The sequence below is a fragment of the Chiloscyllium plagiosum genome, unplaced genomic scaffold (genome assembly GCF_037043375.1).
Source record: "Chiloscyllium plagiosum isolate Xiang-an unplaced genomic scaffold, Cpla_swu_hap1 HiC_scaffold_3, whole genome shotgun sequence".
Classification (NCBI taxonomy): domain Eukaryota; kingdom Metazoa; phylum Chordata; class Chondrichthyes; order Orectolobiformes; family Hemiscylliidae; genus Chiloscyllium; species Chiloscyllium plagiosum.
The window spans coordinates 112,322,272-112,343,014 of record NW_028270141.1 but is presented as its reverse complement, the minus strand read 5'-3'; the positions used below and the strand labels follow the sequence as shown (position 1 = coordinate 112,343,014).

General features: G+C 38.6%; 1 protein-coding gene across 2 annotated transcripts in view; it reads left to right on the top strand.

Annotated features, from left to right (window-relative positions):
• The window catches only part of ascc3 (activating signal cointegrator 1 complex subunit 3), a 544,034-nt gene that overhangs the window by 15,469 nt on the left and 507,822 nt on the right, over positions 1-20,743 (top strand). For both annotated transcript variants that reach the window (XM_043687007.2, XM_043687008.2), the window contains exon 3: positions 6,651-6,798. In XM_043687007.2, coding sequence (XP_043542942.2) covers positions 6,651-6,798 — 148 coding nt within the window. The remainder of the gene's footprint in view (positions 1-6,650; positions 6,799-20,743) is intronic.

The following is a 20,743-nucleotide window of genomic DNA, read 5'->3' as shown; positions in this document are numbered from 1 at the left end:
TAATGGAAGGTCAATGCCATAACAAAATCAGACTCCTATCCAATATTGGAGGACTGTATCGAGAAAGTTGGACAAGTCAGATACGTCACCAAATTGGACTTATTGCGTGGTTATTGGCAATAACCACGCAATAACCTTTTTATTATAGAAGGCAAAAGAAATTTCTGCATTTGTAACCCCAAATGGGCTACAATCAATTCAAAATGATGCCTTTTGGAATGAAAAAAGCACCAACCGTATTCCAAAGACTCATGAACTGAGTTGTGGCCAGTTTAACAAACTGTGCAGTTTATCTGGATGATGTAGTGATCTTAAGCGAGTCATGGAAAGATCATAAGATACAATTGCCAGAGCTTTTTGAATGATTACGCGAAACAAGACTGGCAATGATCTTAAAGAAAACAGAATTCGCAAAAGCAGAGGTGATGTTCTTGGGACATAACGTCTGTATGGAATGTTGACCCCAAGGAATGCGAAGACGAAGACCATTGAGGAATTTCCATGACCATCCTCAAAAAGATGTGCTTTGATTTTTAGGACAAAGTGGATTCTGCCGAAGTTTCTTCCAAAAGAAGAACATAAAATTTCAGTGGACAGAACAATGCCAGGAGAAATTTGAGAATTTAAAACCGTATTAACCGCTGCACCTGTTTTAGCTACACCAAATCTTTTGAAATCCATCAAAATTGCAATTGATGCTAGTGATACAGGAGTTGGAGCTGTACTGCTACAGGAAGATGATGATGGAATTGTATGGCCAATTGGCTACTTTTCAAAGAAACTCAACACCTGCCAGAGAAAGTACTCTATTACTGAAAAAAGAATTATGAAGTTTGGTACTGGCCTTAAACATTTTTAATGTTTATGTGATGAACAATGTTTCAGAGACAGTTATGTACACTGACCACAATCTCTCTCATTCTTGGAAAGATTTAAAGACAAAAATATTAGACTATTACATTGGAGTGTTATGTTATAGACTTTTAATTTACAAATTGTAATTGCTGCGGTTAGTAAAAATGTGATAGCAGATGTGTTATCACTGATTTAAAGGAAACAGTACAGATAAGATTGGACAGATTCCAATGTTATATGTGTGCAGAAATTAATATGAAAGTATAACTTAGATTAATGACCTATGTGTTCCATTGTAATGAGATTAAGAATTAGGAAAAAAAAAGCCATCTTTTCACTATGATGGTTCATTTTTTTCTTAAGGGGGGGTGGTGTTATGAAGTTGAAGGTGTGTACTGTACATTTAAGAGGGAGTAAGTGCTGTTCTGAACTGAGCGATTACAAACACCTGTATGTATGACTAGATGGCAGTCTCAAAGTTCTGGAGAATTAAAAATATGTAACATTTGGCTATGAAATGGATTCCTAAGTTGGTTGTTGTTGTGGCAACAATTTGAATTTAACCAATCAGTTTAAATTATGCCCCAACATAATAAAACTCAATCGAATTTGAATTTATTGTTTTGCCAAACATTGAATCAATGAGAAGATCTGATGTTGAGGATGTAAAAATGCAGACATTTTGGAAATTGCAAAGAGAGCAACTGCCACCAAGACCGATCCAAGAAATTCGGAAACACTCTCTATCAAAGGTACCTTTTCATATGAAACCTACTCGTGGTTAAAAAAAAGAAGACAACCACCCAAGGAATTCAGCAGCCAGAAGAGTGAAGTCACAAAAGACAACAGCGGCTGTGTGGTTTTGAAATTAAGTTGCTGTAATTTTAATAAGTGTCTTATTGGAACAGCATATTGTTATGGAGTTGGAGGCAGGTAAGAAAGGGACGCTTAGAGTTGTGAATAGTTGTTATTTAATGTTCACTTTTTGAGTTGAAAAATAAATTGATGTTATTTTCTTTTAAATAGTGGAATTTGGGAGTTCTGTCACTCATTTTAACAGACTACAAGGGAGGTGAGCTTTTCTGGGGATTTGGTTTAACTAACAAAGGGATTCACCATACTATCCAAAGTAATTTTGCTTTGTGGCTCCATTCGCTTCTCTCTCCAAAAAAATGCCTTCCTTCTATCTCTTCAGTGCTTACTGTGCTGGTTATGCACTTTCCAAAATCACAATATCTCCTTTTCTATGAAGTACTTGTTTTGTCAACCATGCTGTTGTTTTCCATTGTCCCTTCTCATGTATCCAACCCCATGCTATTGCTGTTATGGAATTTCATTTTGATGTCATCTGTATCCTAGCGTTGTCTTGTCATGTATCCCTGTTTGTTCTGTCCTTTTTTGTTTATTTTCCCCTACCTCTCATATACATTTAAGGTCAGTTCCAAAGTAATGCAGGTTGTGTGGCTGCCTGCGAATTGGGCTGTGATTCCAGAATGAGAGTCGAGGTTGTTGACGACTATTATGGGTTACACAGAAGACATTGGCACTGTGTGAAGATTTAACAGAAAACAAATTCAAAAACTGCCTCCGACCCAGCACTGCTCAAAATACCTCCACACAAACTCCAAATCCCATCCATGCCAACCCAGGACCCATCAAATCCACTATTCCAAGATAATGCCCCCCTACATCTTCTATGCCAAACTACATCCTTGAATCTTCACATGGCCATTTAGAATTCTTCTGACAACTTAGTGTTGATGCATGTGTTTTTCCAGCAAATTCTGTCATTGTTAATCACCAATCTTTGCGCTTTCACTTCCCACGTCAACTCACTCAGTATCCACATGGGCAGGGCCATGCATAGATGAGAATTTTTTTAAAATAAATTAAGTGTATAACAGGCTAAGACATTAAAATATCAAACATTTACTATGTTCATCATCTCAAAGCCTTATGAAAACATTTTGTTCAAGAGCAACAGTTGTTGGAATTCATTGTCCTTCATCGAACAGTCTACGACCACTTGGGTGGTAATAAAACTGAATTGAAAGGCACCCACAGTCTCAATGGTTCCATTAGATATCAGCAAGGCAGCATTAATCCAGTAATGGAAGTGCTCAGTTTTTTGTTAACGGAAAGACTCATTTTAAAGTTCATACTTTCTTGACTCTCCAGATTTCTTCTTGAAGATTAAAAGGCCTGAAGTTGTAATGGCTTTGATAGTCTTGATTCTTTTGGCGGCCTCAATACGTTTATGCATTTTTTTTTCATGCCTCCACAGCTGTACTCCGATGAGATCCAAAGGAGCACCCTGACTATCCAAGTTTATCTACAAAGGTTATTCATATTTGTACCTGGTCTAATCCAAATACTTTTGGGTTTGAGACATTTCCGCTACCAAAATCATACAACAGTAGACATGGTGTTGATGACCACCTGTTTCTGTTAACTGTTATTGCATGAATCCCAGGCTGACCCCATTTCCACTCATTCAAAGGGGGCACACTTATGATTTCTGTCTACTTCTGACATTTTTACTATGATGGGGAATCACTGCTTTGACAAAAATCTGGGTTAGCATGCCCGTAATGTTGCAGATTAGAGTTTTTCTTCCAAATGGAAAAGACCCAAACCACCATTTTGTGTCCCTCGCCAGAAGCTTTTGCCACTGTTTCTGTCCTCAACCTTGGCTATGAATCAGGACAATATATTAACAATTTTAGATTAAATTGTGAGAAGCATTATTGAGAAATTTTGTAGATGACACAAACTGGCTGTCTAGGTGATAGTAAGGATGATGGCGTTCGACTGCAAGATGTTGCCAATAGTTTGGTTGAGTGGGTGGAAAGATGGTAAATGGGTTTCCAACTAGACAATTGCAAGATGATGCAGTGAAGGCTGTAATACGCTTATTAAGTAGAACATTATTTTTTCTCTTCTGTGCATGGCCCTGCCAGTGGATACTGAGTAAGTTGGCTTGATAAAGAAAAACTGAGTTTACAACCTATGAAGATTCAAAGGCATAGATTGGCATGGAGGGTGCAATGGGGCAGAACAATGCATGAGCACCAGCCAATACACCATAAATTAAGGAGGTGCCGAGAAAATTTATGTCCACAGGTGTCTGAAGCTGGCAGGTCAGGTAGATAGGTTGTCACAAAGACACAGATGATTTGCTTAATTGGGCAAAGTACTGAATACATGAGCAAGAATGTAATGCTAAAACTGTATTAGACTATAGCTATATTATTATTATTATTATTATTTATTGTTTATATTTTTCGATAGATATATAGGCTACAGCTGGAATTCTGTGTCCAGTTCTGGTCACCACGTCATAGACTGTGTAGAGGGATGATTTACACAGGTTGCCAGGGCTTGAAAATTACATCTGTGAGTATAGACCAGGCTTGCCAGGGTTGTTTTCCTTAGAACAGAGGGGACAATGCAGGGGAACTTGGATAGAGTGGACAGGAGAGACCTATTTTCACCAAGATTAGAGATTTGTTACCAGGAGGCACACATTTTAAGTTGTTTAGTAGAAAGATTATTGGAGACATGAATCTCTCTTTCACTAAGAGGGTGATAGTTTATCTGGAATTTGCTATGCAGTTTGGAGGTTGAGGTAGAAACCCTTAACTCACTTGAACAGGATCTGGATCTGACGTGAAGCCTGCATCTGCAAGGCTATGGACAAAATGGGTTAAAAATGGATGGCTAGTTTATTCAGCCATACACATGATGGGCTGAATTGCTTGTCTTTTATACTGTCTAGGGATCCTAGTCAAAGCTGAGGCATCAGATCCAGAAACCCTACCAAAATCAAAACTTATCCAAAATATTTAGATTTATTGGATTTATTTGTCAACAACCCAATTGCATGGATAGAAGTTTTGCTAAACTTGTATTGAATTCGGTTTTGATTTAAGAGGGCTGTTTACCTTATTGAATTTTGTTAGAGAGCTAATAGTGGAGAAGTTGCAAACATTCTCAGAGGGATGGTTCTAGAATTGAGGTTATGACGATCAGGAAAAACTTATAAAGAAGAACAAAAGCTGGGGACCTTAAATAATGAGTTACTAATAATTTCAATAAAGAATTCAAGTTATTTTTCTTCAACAATTCGTCACTTATGGAATTCACAAGCACAGAGTGGCTGAGGTGCATAGATTATGGGAAAGCTGGAAAAGAATGAGTAAGAAAGCATTAGAAGCATTTGTGAAGAAAGATTAGGTGATGTAGAGTGGGAGGAGGTCACGTGGCACATAAACCTGTTAGGGTGAATTAACTGTTTTTGTGCTGTTCATTCTGTACACCAAGACAGGTTACATCTATGCAGCCACGTACTTGCACTCTTACCAATGCAACTGAAATTCTTATTAGTCCTCTCCTTGATTTTTTGCCAACTTTAGACTCTTTTTCATTGCTGTCAGCTTCCCATTGTTTACCTATCGTATACTTGCAGTTTGGTTGAAATTCAGCTGTTTATTTCTTCCCCTCCATTTAAGTCTCGCTAAGTCATCAGACCTAAACTTGCTAACCCACATGACTTTGTAGGGTCTCGTAATGCAGTGATAATGTCCTTACTTCTGACCCAGGAATTACAGGTTTTAGTTCTCCTGTCCAATAGGTGTCACTATGTTCCTGCACAAGTTGGTCAAAAATCTACAGTAGCTTCCGGTTTCCCCACACCAAAATCATTCAGTGTTATGTCCTACTTTATCTTGACAGCCTTCCCTAGCTGGTTGCCTGATCTTGCTTCCTGTATTATTCTTTGGAATTCTTGTGTTTGTCCTCAGAGGGCAAGACAAAATATTTTGGCCATGTACCTTTTTTTTCCCAACGATATTCAAGTTCTGCATGACCATGCAACTGTAAATTACAATACATAACAAGAGCTTTTTAGTTCTTGGAATTAGTACAAACAGTTCTGCTTTAATGTGGTGGTTCTGTTCTTATGCAACCCCATGTTATAAAAAAATTGCAGCACCATTTAAACTAATGGGGCCGGAATCATGTTAGAGCCAATACATGCTTTAAAGGTTCGTGCTGTAGATACAGCGTTCCCAGTTCATCAATCGGGTTACAGCGAACTGGCATTAATGAAACGTGCGTTATAGCAGAACGACCTGTACTGCTCATGCAATGATTTTTGAAACTTGTTAAACATTTACTAGAGTGCACTCTTGTAAACCGATCCAGTTACTGGCACAGCAAAGTTTTCAATCAGGGATGCTTGCTGTAGAACAGTAAAATGCCTCACCAGATAGAAGCAATGGCTAGAAGCATTTCTTATTCGATAGGAAATTGATCTTTAAAATTAGTAGTTTTATTTGCCTTTTGAATTTTTCTGAGACAGCAGCGTATCTATTTTTATAATTGAGTTTCTTCATTTTTAAAAAACTTTTAGCTCTTATTTGCCTGAAGTGTGTTTTAACATGAAGCACAATACTTTGCCTTTGTTCAATTGTAACACCCATTAGTTAAAACAAGTTTTCAGAGTGCAACATTTAAGGCCATTTTATATTATTGCAGAATTGCTGACTCAAAAGTTATTATATCCAAATTATATTTTCTTCATGAATATGAAATCTCTACTGTAATTATTTGTTTATTCCAAAATGATAGCTGGAATAGTTTATTGGTTTCATCTTAATACGAAGAATTAATTGGTGTGTGTGTGTGTTCCTTTTTAGTGGGTCAATTGACCGAATAGCCTTCCTCCACACTGTAGGAGAAATTATTTAATTATTTATTGTCTAAGTTTGTTTTTAAACATACCCCATTCGCAGACCAAGAGATCAAAGTTGAAAGAATACTATTGCCAGACAGAGTTGACCTGGAATGATTTAACCCATTTTGTTGAGAACGTGGCAGAGAATGAACATCAAGTTGTCAGTGAAAATCTGAGAACTCTCTTGAAGGCGGCCAGACAGCTTGGTAAGTCAATTTGGCTATTTTGTTTATTAGTAAATGTTCAGGTACTACTTAATTTAAATTCTTAAATATATATCGGTCATCAGTAAAGTTTGAGCTGTTAATCTCATTGCTTACCATTCCTTTTCCTGGGAAGTTGATAGTTTCTTTGCTGACTGTTGTATTTTTCTGGCATGGTGCTACGTGTTAGGGAATTTTGCTCTTGTGATCCTGCTGGAATGAAGGAAATATCCAGATCTGGATCGTGTTGGATTTTGAGGAAATAGTCTTACTGTTGTTGATTTTTTCACTGAGTATTCAGAGGATTGTGGTGTGGAGTTGATCTAAAAGAATCCAAATATAAAGGCCTGTGAATGAAGTCATTCTAGAAAATAAAGAGATTTTACAGACTTTAATTTTGAGTTGGTCAGAGCTCATCTGAATTTTCTGCATTTTCAGACTTCTCCATGCCAAAGAAACAGGTCTTTTTCAGTATGTATGTCACCCATTTAACAAAGCTAGCAAATTCCATTCCATTAGTGCTGTGCCTGGAGGCAAGCCCTTGGCTACTGGCTGCTGATACATCCTGAACTGGTTTCGTGGGCAGCTTTTGTCAGTGGTTATTTGCCGTTGTCTTCTGTTCTTGGGTATATGGTAAAGAAGCTGATCTGCCTCAGTCAGAATGGGAGTTGTTGGTATTATTTAGTTGCATGCTAGCAATCTAGCCTGTTAGGCTAACCTGCCCTTAGCTAGTAAATGTCTGAAGACTATTTGATAATAAGTCACTACATACTAGGCTGCTTTTATTCTTCTTTGATGTCCTGTTATTTGTGCACACAAATTGTATTTGAGCTTGTTGAATAATAACCAGTAGTAATACCCTTGTCAGATTTCTTTTCCTCTCCCCTCCTTCTCAACCTGGATACTGAGGCTGATTATGCTATCAACACTCCCCTAGTTACACTCAGTTAATTTAGTGCAAATCAAGGTTTCACCAAAAACTTCAGGATTTTGAAAAAAACATTTCTGATCTTTGTAATTATGCAGGGGAAAGATTTGAGCTGTTGTTATTAACAACAATTGTCCTAAGCACACAAATTGAAGAATACAATTAAATCAAATGCAAGTGATGAACAAAGCAAATCATAGAATCCCTACAGTCTGGAATCAGGCCATTTAGCCCATTGAGTCCACACTGTCCCTCCGAAGAGCATCTCATCCAAACCTATATCCTATCCTGTCCCGTTAACTCTGCATTACCCATTGCTATTCCACCTAATCTGCATATCCCTGGACACTCTGGACAATTTAGCATGGCCAATTCATCTAACCTGTACATCTTTGGACTGTGGGAGGAAACCGGAACACCCGGAGGAAACCCATGCAGACATTGGAAGATTGTGCAAATTCTGTACAGTCCCCTGAGGCTGGCTTCGAATTTGGGCTCCTGGTGCTGTGAGGTAGCAGTGCAAACCACTGAGTCACCGTGTTGCCCAATCTTAAATAAATTATAAATCTTATGGATTTCTTGCAGTGAAGTAAATAGCATTATTTTGATAATTTTTGAAAGTTTGGATCATCTTTTGAATTTATTTTGGTGGATACCTAAACAAAAGTACAACCTTATGGGGAACATGTTATTATGGCTACAAACTTTGAACCAAAGTTTGGTAGCCTACATCTAGTTTGCAAGCCATAAGGTATGGATGAACTATGGGAAAAATACTTAACATTTGGCTCTTTAAACTTGAAAGAGACTGATCAGATGTGACCTTTTATGGAGTTATACATGATAGTAAAAGTTGTGGAAATGATAAATCTAAGAAATTGCTTATGAAAGAGGAATAGAGTGAGGCGTGTTCAAATAAAAGGAAAATTTTAGATCTGCTGTCAGAATGTTCTTCTTAGAAATGAGTCAATGAAATAGACTTCTAAATAGAGGAGTTCAGGTTGGCTGTTGCATTTGACTCGAGTACAACAATGAGGTATTCTTCCAAAAGTTAGTAACATTTGGGATATGGTGAAGATGTGAAAGGCGTTATATAACCAGATGCTGTTTGCTATAATGCATTCATAAAGGTAACCTAAAGTATGTTCAGACTTTAAATAAACAGTACAGTATTTTCCAAAATTAGCAGAAATCTGGTTTGCTTCAACTTTAAAAAGGAAAGCTGCTTTCATATCAGTAGCTCCACTGCTTTATATTGGATAATGACAGATTTTTGGAAATTTGATGAGACTTTTCTGTAAAGCTATGGCCAATAGTATGGTACTTCCACATTTGGGGGTCAGCTAGCTCAATTGGCTGGTTTGCAATAGGCTGTGACACCAGTTGCACAGGTTTATTTCCTGTACAAGCTGAGATCAACACAAAAGTCCTGCCTCACCTCTGGCTTGAGTTGTGATGATGACCCTCTGGCTAAACTCACCATCAGTTGTCTCTCTCTCTCTCTAATGAGAGAGCAGCTCCATAGTTCTTTTTGACTGTGCTGACTTTATTTTTAGGTACCATAGCTTTGGACAAGTTCTTGTGTTGGTATTACTCCAGGGTCAGTGGGAGGATTCTCCATTGGCTACCTTATCTCCCACCCCACCCTCCTATTTATCTCTCAGCCCCTTCCCTCTCCCCCACATTCTTGATTAAAGGGCTTATGCCTGAAATGTCAACTCTCCTGCCCCTTGGATGCTGCCTTACCTGCTGTGCTTTATCAACACTATATACTTTTTGACTCTGAATAAATAAGCAGGTTATAAGTGCTTTATAGCATATTTATAAAGATATTAAACAACAACTGCGTTTCTACAATAAAACAAGATTTCTGTGTCAATATCCAAACTATTTAAAAGATAAAGCTACTCATTATTAGTTCACATTTTCACCTTGGAATATCTGACATGACATAGCATATTATGTACCATTTGAAAAAACATTTTAATCTTTTGTGCCATTGTTGATGAGTACTATGGGACCTGGAGTGACATATTGGATTATTAAAATTCTGCTCAAAGTATGACAGTGAATCATTGACCAGTACTATACACTGAAACAAGCAATATATGTTGGTTGACAATCTCCAACTGTGACATCTATGCCAAACCAAAATCTTGGGTATAAGGCAGTCATTTTTCTGACCCTTCTGTATGGCTCTGAAACATTGACCACCTGAAGACTCTTGAAGTACTGCCAAAAATGTTTGAGATGGATTCTCCACATAAGCTGGGAGGACAGGAGTATTAAGAGCAGAGTCCTTGAAACAGCTAATAGCACCAGCATTGAGGCCATGATCGTCTGAAACCACCTCTGATAGGCCAGTCATATGGTTAGGATGTCTGAATTCCAACTGCTAAAGCAAATCATCTTCATCCAGCTCAAGGAAAGCAAGTAAACACTTTTGTTGTCTTCCTCTTGTTCAAAGACTCCCTCAAGGCTTTCCTCAAAAGATGCAGCATAAATGGCAACACATAGGTGGTCCTTGATCAGAAGAAACTAATTTGGAGGAAACTCTTACATGAAGGAACACAATTCTTTGAGAACTCCTGTCGACAAGAGGAAGTATGGAAAAGGAACCAGAGAATGTAATACCAGTGATCTCAAGGCCCGGGGCCAATTGCACCTCCCTGAAACACCTGCCAAATGCTTGGTTGGATATGTGGCTCTAGGTTTGAGTTAATCAGTCACACAAGAACCCACCTAACCCATAGCCAGTGTAACGGAATTGCCTAGAGATCAGTCGTACCTTTTAGTGAGTGGTTGCTGATGACGATATTCACATTGAATTAGTTAGAATGAAACTCACTCAACACAAATTGAGTTGCCTTTCTGCAATGACACAAAGTGATGAACATGTCATGCTTTCCCACATCTGTGGATCATACATATTTGTTTCAAGCAAATGACTTCTCATTGTTCTTTTCAGTTTTCTGAACTTGACTAACTATTGATTTCTACATATTGACCTAACTATTCTGGCAGGTTTCCTAATACAAAAATCTTCTTTTTGTCCAGACTTTGCACTTCCCTCTTGTATCATTGGAAATTGCTTAACTTGAGTTTGAACAAAATACAATGTGGTGGCTTTAAAATGTTTTCAGTTACTGAGGCAAACAAAATACTTCACATTCCTAGCCTGTGGAGACACCAGCAAAGCTTCTCATAAACATCTTAAATGGCTTTCATCTTACTCAAACAAGTAAACAAAAGATTAATTAAAATATATCTTGATAACTTGTTTATTAAAATTCTTGTGGAGGAATGGCTAATCAATAGGTAACTGTCATTTCACTCATACGATACCACCTTGACTTCAGCCACTCAGCAGTTGGATACTCCATGTGTTGACATCTCTTTTCTGTCTGTGTTTTGTGATGTTTAGTTAATACTGATAAACTTGGACCAGAGAATTGAGTGCAATTTTCAGTAGTTCTAAACTGTTTAAAGTTGATATGTTGTTGAGGACACAAAACTGACAGTGTCAGATCTTCAGTATATTGCCTGAATATATGTACTGATTTGAAATTGTCAGCAAGACATTTCACAATATTGTTTGATGCAGTTTTCCTCAGGTTCTCAAAGCAAACCCAATCCCAAGTAAAACTGTTAATATAGACTATTCTGTGAATGGCTTAACTGCCTAAAGCTTATTTCTATCCCATGTTGTTCATAATTTTCTACCCCTGTACTGCGTCCTGGATGTTGTACTTCTAAAAGTACGAAATGGTTTTGTTCTCATTTATCCAAGGAAACGTTTACAGCTTTGAAGAAAGTGAGACAAATGGTTCACTAGACTGATTTGTGGAAAAGGATTATCTTATGAGGAAAGATTAAGTCAACTGGTAAAGCTTTTTCTAATGTTTAGATGAATGAGACTTGACCTCATTGAAGTATATAAGTAATTCAATCGAGTAGATGCTTGGAGAATGGTTTGCCTGACCAGGGCCTCTGTTGACGAATGGTTTCAGAGAAAGGTATCAGCTATTTATGACTGATATTAAAAAAGTTTCAACTTAAAATATTGTACATATTTGTGATTCTGTTCCCCACAAGGTTGACTGCTCAGTAGAACGTATTTTAAGATATTCAAAAATCTTATGGCTCATTAAGTATTATGATTCCAGCTGGTGGTAAAACTGGATAGGTCAGCTTCCAGAGTGAAAATTGGCAATTGTATACGGTCAGTTTCTGAACACTGACACAAGCCTGTCAATGTACTTCTAACGAAGAACTTAAGTTCATTACATATATATATATAAAAGGCACAATTTGGAAGGATCTTATCACAAACAAAAATAAATTATTTACCCAGCATAATCCTTCGTAGAAACCCAGCCACAGTGAAGAATCTCTCTGATCTTCTCTTTTCAAAATTTCTGAGTAAGTAATTTCGGTAGCAAGCATTTCCTGTTCACAACTTCTGCATCATTTGCCACTTGTGTTTCTGTGTGTTCTTGCCTCTCTCAAAAGAGTCACAGCCACCCAGGCTAACTCTACAACTTTTCTTATTAAAATATAAGAAATAAATTCAAGGCATTGACTATTTTTAAGCTACAAAGCATCCGGTACAGATCTTTACTTCTGAATTGCAAGCTGCTTCTGATCCCTGGCAAAGAAGTTATAAAGTTCTGGTATTTTCATTGTAATAAAGTGGGCCACACAAAATCAGTGTTGGTGGGCTCGGAGAAAGCCAAGTGTCAGAAAACCAGACAAGCCTGGAAGTTTTGTTGGACTAATAACAAAGCACAAGGGAAGTTAGACAACTGCCTCAGAGGTGATAATCAGAGGTTGATTCAGGAGGAAGTGCCAGATCTGCTTAAAAATGTACATGCAAGTGTAAAGTTTATCCACCATAGGCCAGGAGTAGTAGGTAAGAAGGTTACAATATTAAGGGACATAGGATCCTCTCAGTCTGTAATGCTGAAGGATGAGGAGATATATACTCCTGAGGGACTATTGCCGGAAAAGGTACTAGTAACAGGAATTCATGGTGAGACAAAGTGTTCAATTATGTAAAGTGAGGCTAGAGAGTCCAGAAAAGAGTGGTGATTTCGTGGTAGGAGTATTGGACAACTCTCAGTTCCAGGGGTACAGTTTGTCCATGCAAATGATATAGCTGATTCACTGGTAGACATGCTGTCTACTCTAGTTGAAAAGCCAGTGCTGATGCAGGCAACTGAAAACATGGAGAATGTTTATCCAAGAATTTCCCTGAGTCTATGTTCACAAGATCATAGAGGCACAAGCTGAAGCAGGAGAGTTCAAAAGACACAGATAAGGAAGCTGACAGTGTTGTCCGAAACTTAACTGATCAAACTAAGTGGAACAGAGAAGGAGCAAATAAGTGAACATGCAAGTATCTTTAACTCTACTAAGCTGATTGATTTACAGCAGAAAGATGAAGAGTTAAAACAGTTATATCAAAAGGCATAAACGGAGAAAGAAAGTGAATACTGTGTGTTAGTACTTCACAAATGATGTCTTAATGAGGAAATAGAGACCATGACACATTCAAGCAGATGAGAAATGGGCAGAGATTCATCAAATTGTTTTGCCAATAAGGTATAAAAAAGGAGGTTCTGCGAGTGGTGCATGAGCTACCACTTGGAGGTCATTTAGGGGTGAGGAAAACACAGGCGAAGATACAAAGGCATTTTTACTGGCCTGAACTACACAAAGATAGAATTGAATTTTGCCATACATGTCAGCTAATCGGAAAGCCACAAGCAGTAATAAAACCTGTGCCTTTAATGCCAATTCCAGCATTTGAGGAACCTTTCACAAGAATCTTGATTGATTGAGTAGGTCCTTTACCTCAAACAAAAAGTGGGAATAAATATTTATTAATAATAATGGATGTGTCGACTAGATTTCCAGAGGCAATCCTGTTACGCAACATCACAGCTAAAAGGGTTGTAGAAGAATTACTTAATTTTTTTTTACTAGATATGGACTACCAATAGAGATCCAGTCAGATCAAGGATTAAACTTCACATCCAAACTATTCAAGTTGTTTATGGATAGCTTGGTAATAAATTCAAATTTACTGCATACTATTCAGAATTGCAGGGAGCGCTAGAGAGGTGGCATCAAACACTGAAGACTACGTTGAGGACTTCTGGTCACGATTATCCAGATGATTGGGATAAGGGAGTTCCATTTGTACTTTTTGTGATCAGCGATGCACCGAATGAATCAACCAAATTCGGTCCATTTGAATTAATTTTTTGGATATGAAGTAAGAGGACTGTTAAAATTAATTAAGAAGAAGTTAATGAGTTAGAATTCAGAGACCACCCATTTGTCAAAGTTTAGAGAACGATTAAGTAGAGCTGGAGAGTTGGCTAGACAGCATTAAAAAGTATCACAGCATGCAATAAAACAGAAAGCAGAAAACAAATCACAAATTTGCAATCTTGTAATTGGGGATAAGGTATTGGTGTTACTTCCAGTGACAAGTGAGCCTTTAAAAGCCAGGTTTAGTGGACCGTATCAAATTTGAGAAGAAATTAAGTGAGGTGACCTACTTGATAAGGACTCCAGACAGGAAGAAATCTCAGCGTATTATGTGAATATGCTCAAAAGGTATTTTGATGGGGAAGGAAAGCAAGAGGAGAAGGTGTTAATGATTACAGCACAGAAGGAAGTACCAAGTTCAGAGGATTTTGCATTGGGCATAGTTGTCAAAAATTGGGATAAATTGTTGAGTTACCTTCCACAAGAAAATCAAAATGACCTGAAAGACGACTTACTACCACATGGGGAGATATGCAGAAATAAACTGAGAAGTACTAACCTAATTGTGCATGATGTAGAGATCGGAGATGCTGTTCCAATTAAGCTACATTCTAAAGTTGGCACAGGTACAGAACGAGATAGAGCGCATGCAACAAGATGGCATAATCAAAGTGAGTTAGTGACTGGAGCTCATCCATAGCCATAGTGCCAAAGCCAGCTGGTACCCAACAGTTATGTGTGGACTATCGCAAAGTCAATGCTGTTACAAAGACTGATGCATATCCAATTCCACGTTTGGAAGATAATGTTGAAAAGGTGGGACAAGCAACTTACATTTCGAAGTTGGACTTGCTCAGAGGCTACTGGCAAGCACCTCTGTCAGAGAGAGCAAAGGCAGTTTTGGCTTTTGTAATGCCAGATGGACTATACCAGTTCAAAGTCATGCCATTTGGTATGAAAAACGTTCCAGCTGCTTTTCAGAGACTGACTAATAAGGCCATTGGCGGATTATCCAACTGTGTGGTGTATATTGATGACTTGGTGATTTTTAGTCACTTTTATGGAAGGAACATTTACAGCATTTATCGGACTTGTTTGATCGACTTTGGAAGGCAGACTTGGTGGTAAACCTAGCTAAAAGTGAATTTGCAAAAACCCAAGGCATCTTCTTGGGCCATGTTTTGAACGTGGACAAATGGCCCCATGGAATGCATAAACGAAAGTAATTGGGGAATTTCCCACACCGTCGACAAAGAAAAGCAGTACTATGGTGCCTGGGATTAAATGGATTTTACTGAAAGTTTGTGCTGAACATTAGCAATGTGGCTGCTCCACTCACCGAATTGTTAAAGGGCAAGAGGTTTCATGGACAGCGGACTGTCAAAAGGCTAAAAACTGTTAACCACTGCCCCAGTATTAGCTACCCCGGATTACAATAAGCCTTTCAAGGTGGCTATCAATGCTAGTGATGTGGGTGTCCGTGCAGTGCTCCTGCAGGAGGATGACGGGAATAAAAAGACCCATTGGATATTTTTCCATTAAGTTGAACGTTCATCAACAGAAATATTCAGCAGTGGAGAAAGAGACTTTAAGCTTGGTATTGGCCTTACACATTTCAGTGTCTGTATTACCAGCAATGCATCTGAGACAATCGTATGCACTGATCATGACCCATTGACATTCATGGAAAAATTTAAGGACAAAAATGCCAGCCTGTTTAGATGGAGCTTGTTGTTGCAGCCATTCAGTTTGACAATTGTGTGTGTGGCAGGTCGTGAAAACGTGATTGCTGATGCATTATCGAGACTTGAATGAGATACGGAGGCATCCGGTGATGGGTGTACTGCAGTCTGAATTTGCATATAGTTGTGCATGTTTGCATGTTTATTGTTAGTCTAAACACACATATACACAATACTACTAACTGGGTTTTGAAGGTTTAAAAATGAAGCTGTCTTTGGTATTGATGGTTCTTTTTTTTTTGAGGAGGGAGGTATCACCAAAACTAGTCTTTTTTTACTAAAAGCTGTTCCTTAGCTCAAGGAGACTCTGTACTTGATTTTTCTTTTCAGAGGGGTAATAAACAGGGCCAGGTTCCGATCAGTCTGGTTTCGTACAGAGATGAAAAGGATTTCGACAGGCCTTTTATTTATGTGTAAACAGATGAGACTTCAGGCCAAAGTGGTCATGCTTTAGAAGTGGCCTGTATAAAGCAAGGGGCATGGTCAGATCTCTAGCTGAGCTGAGCAGTTTTAGTTCAGCTTTGAACTGGTTGGAATCTCAACAGGGAGCTGTGTGGAAACTCTCTCTCTTTTTTTCTGCTCTCCAACTTCGACTTCAACCTGTAAGCATGTGTTCCATTTATATTGGTTTTTAAAAGGCGTTTGCTTATTGGGATTGTTGCTTATTCATCAACAGCATAATGAAGTCTAGTTGGATAGGTTGAGTTCTGTAGGACTACTTTATTCTGTTCTTTTTGTTTCATTGTCTGAATAAATGTTTGTTTTAAAATCTAGTAGTCAACCTAGCTAATGTAATTTGGGTAATTTCCACTGTACACTTACCAAAACAAATTGCAAAGTTATGGTCTGAGCTGCCTGCTAAAGAATGTTTTGAGTAGTCTGGCTTAGTCCATAACATTACCTCCTTGTTTCGCATGAAACCAACCTATTGACCTTTGCCCTCTCAAGAATTTTCTCAGCTTTCTCCACTATCCGATCCATAAATATTTCATGTTGAAATCCAAGTGATGGTTTTTGCCCAACATAAATGATAAAAGGTGATTATGTGCAGATTCCTGGAATGTCCAATTAGATTGGCCAAATAATCAGGACAATTGAGGCATTCTCAGTGTAATCTATGGGCAGAAAAGCTGGGAAAGAGAAAAACATTTTAGGCATGAAATATATGCATCATTATTTTAAACACATTGTTTTAAGCACATATCTGAGCTACTTGGTCAACTTTGTGATGCTTCATAATTTTTCTTCAATGTCTATTAACTAACTTGTTTTCAAATTTTTCTCCTGTTTATTCAATCTTCATTAGTAGATAACAAATAAATTAATTGTTCTTTGACATTTCTTTTGTTTATTCATGCACATATTTTGCCAATAACCAGATAAGTTCTTAATTCAGAATCTGTTACTAATTTGTTTTCTCTATAATTATGATGCCTTTTATTAAATGGGCCAACAATGGTTGCAAAGACTTTTGATTTTCTACAGTAAATATGCAAGAGTGTTACCACAGTACAATTAGGTAATCAGCAAAGGCAGCAAGGTGAAACTTTTAAAATTAAAGTTTGTGGGTCTTTAACTGATAATGTAGCGTGTTTCCTTCTGGCCAGAGTTGTGCTATGACAGGACAAAGACCTTTTAAGCTGTTAAGCAGATAAATGGTATGTAGTAATGGGTCAGTTATGGTTCTGAACCCTTTAGCAACCAGAAATCAATGCACTTCGTTTGATGCAATGTTTGATACTGTGGAAAAGATATGGAAGATATAGACTGTAGGGAAATAGATGGTGACATCTTGCAAAATGTCCAGATTACAGAGGAGGAAGTGCTGGATGCCTTGAAATGGTTAAAGGTGACCTAATCAGGTGTATCTGAGAACTCTGTGGGAAGCTAGAGAAGTGATTGCTGGGCCTCTTGCTGAGATATTTGTATCATCGATAGTCACAGGTGAGGTGCCGGAAGACTGGAGGTTGGCAGACGTGGTGCCACTGATTAAGAAGGGCGGTAAAGACAAGCCAAGGAACTATAGGCCGGTGAGCCTGATCTCGGTGGTGGGCAAGTTGTTGGAGGGAATCCTGAGTGACAGGATGTATGTGTATTCGGAAAGGCAAGGACTGATTCGGGATAGTCAACATGGCTTTGTGCGTGGGAAATCATGTCTCTCAAACTTGATTGAGTTTTTTGAAGAAGTAACAAAGAAGATTGATGAGGGCAGAGCAGTAGATGTGATATATATGGACTTCAGTAAGGCGTTCGACAAGGTTCCCCATGGGAGACTGATTTAGCAAGGTTAGATCTCATGGAATACAGGGAGATCTAGCCACTTGGATACAGAACTAGCTCAAAGGTAGAAGACAGAGGGTGATGGTGGAGGGTTGTTTTTCAGACTGGAGGCCTGTGACCAGTGGAGTGCTACAAGGATCGGTGCTGGGCCCTCTACTTTTTGTCATTTATGTAAATGATTTGGATGCGAGCATAAGAGGTACAGTTAGTAAGTTTGCAGATGACACCAAAATTGGAGGTGTAGTGGACAACGAAGAGAGTTACCTCAGATTACAGCAGGATCTTGACCAGATGGGCCAATGGGCTGAGAAGTGGCAGATGGAGTTTAATTCAGATAAATGTGAGGTGCTGCATTTTGGGAAAGCAAATCTTGGCAGGACATATACACTTAATGGTAAGGTCCTAGGGAGTGTTGCTGAACAAAGAGACCTTGGAGTGCAGGTTCATTGCTCCTTGAAAGTGGAGTTGCAGGTAGATAGGATAGTGAAGAAGGCGTTTGGTATGCGTTCTTTTATTGGTCAGAGTATTGAGTACAGGAGTTGGGAGGTCATGTTGCGGTTGTACAGGACATTGGTTAGTCCACTGTTGGAATATTGCGTGCAATTCTGGTCTCTTTCCTATTGGATAGATATTGTGAAACTTGAAAGGGTTCAGAAAAGATTTACAAGGATGTTGCCAGGGTTGGAGGATCTGAGCTACAGGGAGAGGCTGAACAGGCTGGAGTTGTTTTCCCTGGAGCGTTGGAGGCTGAGGGGTGACCTTAGAGGTTTATAAAATTGAGGGGCATAGATAGGATAAATAGACAAAGTCTTTTTCCTGGGGTCGGGGAGTCCAGAACTAAAGGGCATAGGTTTAGGGTGAGAGCGGAAAGATATAAAAGAGACCTAAGGGGCAACTTTTTCACACAGAGGGTGGTATGTGTATGGAATGAGCTGCCAGAGGAAGTGGTGGTGGCTGGTACAATTGCAACATTTCAGAGGCATTTGGATGGGTATATGAATAGGAAGGGTTTGGAGGGATATGGGCCGGGTGCTAGCAGGTGGGACTAGATTGGGTTGGGATATCTGGTCGGCATGGAAGGCTGGACCGAAGGGTCTGTTTCCATGCTGTACATCTCTATGCACTGCCTCTTTAAAAAAAATCAAGGTTATTTGACTTTTTATAAAAGATTTATAGTTTCAAAATTTTTATTTTGTATATTCCATTTAGTAGATTCCTTTACTGTGCATTTCTTTAATTGCATCAAGTGTACAAAGCTTAATAGGTGGCTATTTTTATTCTTTTATAAAATAATTATTTTGGGATATTTCATCTGAGATCATGATGTGTCGAGGTGACATGTATTTTGTGTCAGTATAACTGTCATAGCTACTTTGTCAATATTAGTTCTGAGGTCAAGCAGTAGACTTCTGTTTCCAGATGTATGGAACTTGAGGTACAGTGTTTTAAAAGGCCTTTAGTCATATACTTTTATATAAGAGGTGAATTGAAATTTAAATACTCAGTCCACATGCAGACAAATAATGTCCTTTTGTAACTATTTTAAACTGATCAGTGAGATACTTTAACCTTCAACATCAGTGGTATTATAAAAAGAATTAGCTCATATTTCGCAAATTGCATTATAACTGGCAAACTTGCTATTGTGCTTTCCTTCTCTACAAATGGAATATTATTTCTTGAAAGATACCTAAGGCATTATTAGTACACTAAAAATAATAGATTATGTAATCCGAAAACGCGCCTTCATGAAAAGAAATTTAATTGCAATGTTTTGCACATATATAGCACCTCTTAATGAAACTAGGTAAGTAATTCTGTTGAAAAAGATTGTAATATCAATGTTGAAAAAGGGTTGTAATATCCATAAAATCCACTATTTTAAAACTTTAACATTAAGGAACAATGTTGATACACAATAAGGAGAGAAAATAGTAATAAAGAATTTGGGGCCAGATTTTACAACACATGACTATCTAGTGTAGATTGCCACTTTGGCCATATTTTAGAAAGTAAGGGAGCTCTGCATTTCTGAGTGATTTAACTCAGGGCTCTCTCAGAAATTTTGAGCCCTGGTTCCCTTTGGGCAGTTCCTTCATAATTCAGAACTGTCAGAAAAACTCAAACTACGCACACTTTTTGTTTAACCACCGTGACCCAGCTCTTCTTTTTTGTTAAATGTCGAGGTCCTCACAGCTGTTGTTATAAGAATGGAAAGAAGATGTGATGTTAGTATGCTGGGAGGGTAGTGTACCAGGGGTGGGATGCCAGATGGTTAAGGGATAGGGTGCCAGGGTTCAAGATAAGTAATAGATAAGTCAGATTGGGTGGGTGAAATCTGCCCCAGCAGGGTTGATGTGGGAGGGAGGGTTAGTGGGTGGGTGTTATTGTGAGGGATTTGGGTCTGTTGTAGGTGAATCTGGTCACGTCCTCTGAGGAGGTCAGGTCATTCAAGTGTTGGATGGTGGAGGGTGCAGTGTGATGGTGGGCCATATTGCGGTGTGAGTACACAGTGATGTTTGGGGTTAGTGGAGAAGCGAAATATGTGTCTGGATGGAGTCTGGTGGGTTCATGTCACATCCAAAGGGGTGGGGAGAAGGAATGTTAGTTTCTCCCTGGCATGGGAAGAAATGGGGTTGGGATGGGTCTAGTGGGCATTTTAGAAAGGGGTTCCTGAGTTGGGGTATTGGAGGTGGAGGAGTTGTGGGGTGTGTAAAGT